This window comes from Salvelinus sp. IW2-2015, linkage group LG19 (assembly GCF_002910315.2).
Source record: "Salvelinus sp. IW2-2015 linkage group LG19, ASM291031v2, whole genome shotgun sequence".
Classification (NCBI taxonomy): Eukaryota; Metazoa; Chordata; class Actinopteri; order Salmoniformes; family Salmonidae; genus Salvelinus; species Salvelinus sp. IW2-2015.
The window spans coordinates 34624457-34630547 of record NC_036859.1 but is presented as its reverse complement, the minus strand read 5'-3'; the positions used below and the strand labels follow the sequence as shown (position 1 = coordinate 34630547).

Below are 6091 nucleotides of genomic sequence, written 5' to 3'. Positions count from 1 at the left end.
ATGTTTTACTCAGGTCGATGTTTTACTCAGGTTGATAGGTTGATGTTTTACTCAGGTTGATGTTTTACTCAGGTCGATGTTTTACTCAGGTTGATGTTTTACTCAGGTTGTGGGTTACATGTCACATGTGTATTCCGTGCAGGAGCGAGACCTGATGAATACGTTTAAAATCCCTGCGGACACCTTCGTGACCTTCATGATGACCCTGGAAGCCCACTACCACTCAGACGTAGAATACCACAACAGCCTCCACGCTGCAGACGTGGCCCAGTCCACACACATCCTGCTCTCTACACCTGCTCTGGATGTAAGTCACCTGACCTAGCTCTACTTATTTTACTGCTGTTTTCTCTTCTCCCTCCTCTCCCTCTCTTCCTCCACTTATTGTCAGAGACCTAGCTCACATCAGCCCAAATGATAAAGCCCACAGCCACAGCTTGACTGCTCAGTGTTGTTGCTATTTTTCATCTGTTGTTTATCCAGTCAGATCTTGAATTACGATTCTGTTGTCTAGCAACCTGTCTTCTTCATTTGTTTTGAATATGCCGACTAAAGGGAGTGACTAACACCATCTCACATAACAGACCTTAAAGTCATAATAAATCATGTATACGAGCAAGTGACACCACTCAGCCGAAATATGTCATCGCTGCTCAACCTAGATAGGTCACACAATAATGAGTTACTACCAGATGAATGTGTTACTCTATCTTGCCAAGCAGATTTTCTTACTGCAATGTGAAGCCTTTTACTATCAATGTGGAAAACTCATCAATTCTCTCCGGTTTCCTTTCCTTTTGCTCTGCCCCCGTCTCTCGTCCTGTCCAATCACAGGCCGTCTTCACGGATCTGGAGATCTTGGCGGCCGTCTTTGCGGCAGCCATCCATGACGTGGACCACCCTGGGGTCTCCAACCAGTTCCTCATCAACACCAGTAAGTACTTTCTTCTTCAAAAGCTAACAACAGTGCGTACTTTATCCCTCAAAAGCGAACAACATTGAGTACCTTCTCCCTCAAAAACTAGCAACAATGAGTACTTTATCCCTCAAAAGCTAACAGCAGTGAGTACTTTCTCCCTCAAAAGCTAGCAACAGTGAGTACTTTATACCTCAAAGGCTAACAGTGCATACTTTATCCCTCAAAAGATAGCAACAGTGAGTACTTTCTCCCTCAAAAGCTAGCAACAGTGAGTACTTTATCCCTCAAAAGCTAGCAACAGTGAGTACTTTATACCTCAAAAGCGAACAACATTGAGTTACTTTATCGCCTTTTTCCCAAAAAAAGCATAGCAACGTGAGTACTTATACCTCAAAGCGAACAACAGTGAGTAACTTTTATCCCTCAAAAGCTAGCAACAGTGAGTACTTTTAACTTCAAAAGCGAACAACAGTGAGTACTTTATCCCTCAAAAGCTAGCAACAGTGAGTACTTTATACCTCAAAAGCGAACAACAGTGAGTACTTTATCCCTCAAAAGCTAGCAACAGTGAGTACTTTATACCTCAAAAGCGAACAACAGTGAGACTTTATCCTCAAAAGCTAGCAACAAGTGAGTACTTTATACCTCAAAAGCGAACAACAGTGAGTACTTTATACCTCAAAAGCTAGCAACAGTGAGTACTTTATACCTCAAAAGCGAACAACAGTGAGTACTTTATACCTCAAAAGCGAACAACAGTGAGTACTTTATCCCTCAAAAGCTAGCAACAGTGAGTACTTTATACCTCAAAAGCTAACAACGGTGCTGAATGAATAAGTTCTGCTCCTTTAGTACTACTTTATGTTATCCTTTACTATATCTTTGACTATATTTTATCCCCTCAAATCTTCCCCATTGCTTCTAATAGTCCATCTCTCTCTCTCTGTGTCCAGACTCAGAGCTGGCCCTGATGTACAACGATGAGTCTGTCCTGGAGAACCACCACCTGGCTGTGGGCTTCAAGCTGCTGCAGGAAGACAACTGTGACATCTTCCAGAACCTGACCAAGAAAGAACYCCAATCCCTCCGCAGGATGGTCATAGACATGGTGAGAGAACGTCCAAGTTCTGACCAAACATATTTCATTCTGATGTCCCATTCAAATGAGTCTTCGACCGTGGGTCGGTCAGTCCGTTGGTCGGTCCAGTTTTTCTATCCCTGTCTCAATTAAATGAGATTTATTAGGTTACTTGGCATCAAAGATCACAAATCATATATTACTGCAGCAGAAACATGTAGAAATCACTAACAACAATCTCTCTCTCTCTCTCCAGGTACTGGCCACTGACATGTCTAAACACATGAGCCTGCTGGCGGACCTGAAGACCATGGTGGAGACCAAGAAGGTGACCAGCTCTGGAGTGCTGCTGTTGGACAACTACACAGACAAAATACAGGTAGGAGATCACACTCCTGCATAGGAACGCATGTGTGCCTCACACACGCACGCACGCACGCACGCACGCACGCACGCACGCACGCACACACACACACACACACACACACACACACACACACACCACACACACGCACACACACACCAATCCTCTCTCCTCCCCTCTGTTGCAGGTGATGCGTAACATGGTTCATTGTGCTGACCTCAGTAACCCCACTAAGTCTCTGGACCTGTACCGTCAGTGGACCGACCGCATCATGAACGAGTTCTCCCACCAGGGAGACCGCGAGAGGGAGAAAGGCATGGAGATCAGCCCCATGTGTGACAAGCATACGGCTTCAGTGGAGAAGAGCCAGGTAGGTTACTAATACATACTGTATAGAGGTAACACACACACACACACTCATACGTACAGTACTCACACTGCTCACATATACACATTCTACACAAACATACATACTGCTTGCATACACACACCACACCACACACACACAACACACACACACACACACACACACACACACACACACACACACACACACACACACACACACACACACACACACACACACACACACACAACACACACACACACACACACACACACACACACACACACAACCCCCTCTAGTGTGGTTATTACAGTATGTACACTATTGTATCTTTAAATCTCCTCTCTCTTCTCTCTCTCTTCTCCCTCTCTGCAGGTGGGTTTCATAGACTACATCGTCCACCCGCTGTGGGAGACGTGGGCCGACCTGGTGCACCCGGACGCCCAGGACATCCTGGACACCCTGGAGGACAACAGGAACTGGTACCAGAGCATGATCCCTCAGAGGCCTTCTCCCCCCTTCTGCACCGGTGACGGAGAGGGGGACAGAGAGGGAGGACACAGGTTCCAGTTTGAGCTGACGCTAGATGATGAACAAGATGGAGAGATGGGAGTGGAGGAGGGCGAGAGAGGGACGGAAGAAGGGTGGTCGCCAGTTGACCAGGGCGGAGTGTAGATGAACACACGTGGGGCTTCCCCCACATAATGAGCCGTGACCTGTTATCTTCATAAATGGAAGCACCGGTTTTAGGTTGTGTTCCACATCTTGTTTTACTGCAGTGGAGGAATCCTGCAATCTGGCTCTTTGGCGTTGCTCTGCTTATGCACTAGGGCCTGACTGGCTTTGGGCCCATGCAGAAGAGGGTGGGGAACCACAACACTTGATTTGGGAGCACTCAGGAAGAAGAGTATGAAGAGTTGAAGAGTGATGCTTTGAAGGAGTCCCGTTGAAAATGCTAGTGTGTGACAAAAGTACCGTATCTTGGTTTTTGGTAGCCAGATAATACAATCTTTGTTCTGACAAATACTGAAGATGAAACTAAGCTTGGCGAAGAGACTCTGTTGCGTTCAATTGGGACAAGATGAAATACTTGCACTTCAGAGCGATCTTTGTTCTTCGTGACTATTTTCGAGTACATGTTTTGTTTTGTAACAGGATGGGATGCTGCCGAGTAGCATCCAATGTTCAAACTAGTGATCCACAGGTGTTTATAACAAAGAACATCTACCCTTTTTGTGACAAGTGTTTAAAGACTTTTGTGTGCCTTTTTTTTTTACGACAGGGTATTTTGGACGTGATTTTATAATTTATTGAACAGGTTTGAACATGCAGTCTTCCTGATGTCTAAGGGTAGGAAGGGAGCTAGGAAAGTGTTTAAACTAAAGAGTCAATAAATCTACTAATGAGAGGTTCTTCGTTAACACCCAATTCATGACCCTATACATGTATTGTTATATGGTACCTCACACATTTCAAATCAATATCAACAAATGCCACAGAACCTACAAGTTCCATATTCACAGCAAAAGGCAGTTACAAACCTGTTACTTTTGATTTGACATATTTGCTTAACCGTAAAGCAATGATCTCGATCTTTTCCCATGTAATCTGTCAAAACCAATATGCTCCAAAGATGTCCTGATTAATGCACATTAACAGCAGAATGAAACTCTGCCCTAAGAGAGGTGTATTGCCATACCTGATTAAAACTTAAATAACATTTCTCCGTATATATATATTTTTAAAATATTTGTAATTTTCCATATCACCCTTCCAAGAATGGAAGAGGTGTAAATTTGATCTCTTAATATAATGAATACATCTAATTAAATAATTGAGGCCAATCAAAGTAAACCTTTGAATGGTTTCTTTCCAGACAGAGAGAGAGAGACATCCCATGACATGTGATATTCTGAAGCCCCATACCAAAGTCAAAAAACAAACCTCCATTCAACAATGTCTGATGTCAGCTAATGTAATTGTTTTGGTTGCCAGATCCTCCTTGAGCTGACACCTCACACGTTTAGGCAGAAATGGCAGAACAAAAACTAAACCAAAAACAAATGGCATCTTTTTAAAGGTTGATTCAATGATAATTTAATGTCATCTAAAATGTCCCCTGTAGTTTTCTCCATCATTTCTGTCAAGCACTTTGACCAGCTGGATAGCTCAGCGCCTAGTCGCTAGTCTGTCAACAATACATCTAAATGGTACTGTCATGTAAACTGCAGCTCTCAGCTGTGGGGAGATCAGCAAAACATCACTATGTGACAACATGTCCCACATTGACTCTGCGGGGGCACGCGTGTGTGTGTGTGTGTGTGTGTGTGTGTGTGTGTGTGTGTGTGTGTGTGTGTGTGTGTGTGGTTGTGTGTGTGTGTGTGTGTGTGTGTGTGTGTGTGTGTGTGTGTGTGTGTGTGTGTGTGTGTGTGTGTGTGGTGTGTGTGTTGTGAATGAGGAAAACTTAGCACTCATTCCTCTTTTTGCACCTAGTCCTGTGTAAAACTTGAACTTCTGAAACAGTTTATTTATGATCTTTCACTGTAAATAGAATAATATTTATAAAATGTACATTTGTATATTTATATGCACTACTATTTATGTCAAACAAGTCAAACATTCGTTCAAGCTGTATATCTCAAGAGTTTACACTAACATTTAAACAGCCTTTCAGATTCACATTCACAATGCTGATTGTGAATGTTAAACTGATTGCCAAGAAATGTCAATTGCCAACTTGAATTTGTCAATGAATTGTTTGGGGAAAACTCTCAAAAAATATTCAGATTTGAAATTCAAATGTTGGTTTAGGATCTGGATCCCCAAATTACATAGTCTACAGTAGTTGTGACAAAAGTTACAGTGTCTATAGTGGTAGTGTCATAGTATCTTAGTAGTCTAGTAGTAAAGTCTACAGTAGTTATAGTAGTTTACGTGTCTATAGAGTGTCGTATAGTAGTCTACAGTAGTCTATAGTAGTGTACAGTAGTCTATAGTAGTGTACAGTAGTCTATATGTAGTACATAGTAGTCTATAGTAGTCTAATGTAGTCTATTAGTAGTGTACCAGTACGTACGTAGTCTATAGTAGTCTTAAGTGTCTAAGTAGTCTATAGTATCTATCAGTAGTCTACTATAGTAGTCTACAGTAGTCTAATAGTAGTCTATAGTAGTGTACACGTAGTCTATCAGTTAAGTTCTATAGTGATCTACAGTAGTCTAACTATCTACAGTAGTCTAGTAGTCTACAGTAGTCTATATGTAGTCTACAGTACAGTAGTCTACAGTAGTTATAGTAGTCTACAGTTAGTCAGTAAGTCTATGTAGTTACAGTTAGTGTAAGTAGTTAGTAAGTTATATGTAGGTATACAGTAGTGTACAGTAG

General features: G+C 42.4%; 1 protein-coding gene across 3 annotated transcripts in view; it reads left to right on the top strand.

The window, feature by feature from the left end:
- The window catches only part of LOC111979339 (3',5'-cyclic-AMP phosphodiesterase 4B), a 93897-nt gene extending 88727 nt beyond the window's left edge, over nucleotides 1–5170 (top strand). For 2 of the 3 annotated variants that reach the window (XM_024009797.3, XM_024009796.3), the window contains 6 exons: nucleotides 143–307; nucleotides 835–934; nucleotides 1873–2027; nucleotides 2254–2376; nucleotides 2549–2731; nucleotides 3083–5169. In XM_024009797.3, coding sequence (XP_023865565.1) covers nucleotides 143–307; nucleotides 835–934; nucleotides 1873–2027; nucleotides 2254–2376; nucleotides 2549–2731; nucleotides 3083–3382 — 1026 coding nt within the window. In that variant the 3' untranslated portion in view covers nucleotides 3383–5169. Of the gene's footprint in view, nucleotides 1–142; nucleotides 308–834; nucleotides 935–1872; nucleotides 2028–2253; nucleotides 2377–2548; nucleotides 2732–3082 lie in introns of all 3 variants that reach the window. The other variant, XM_024009798.3, reaches the window with a different exon arrangement.
- Nucleotides 5171–6091: the final 921 nt, after the last annotated feature.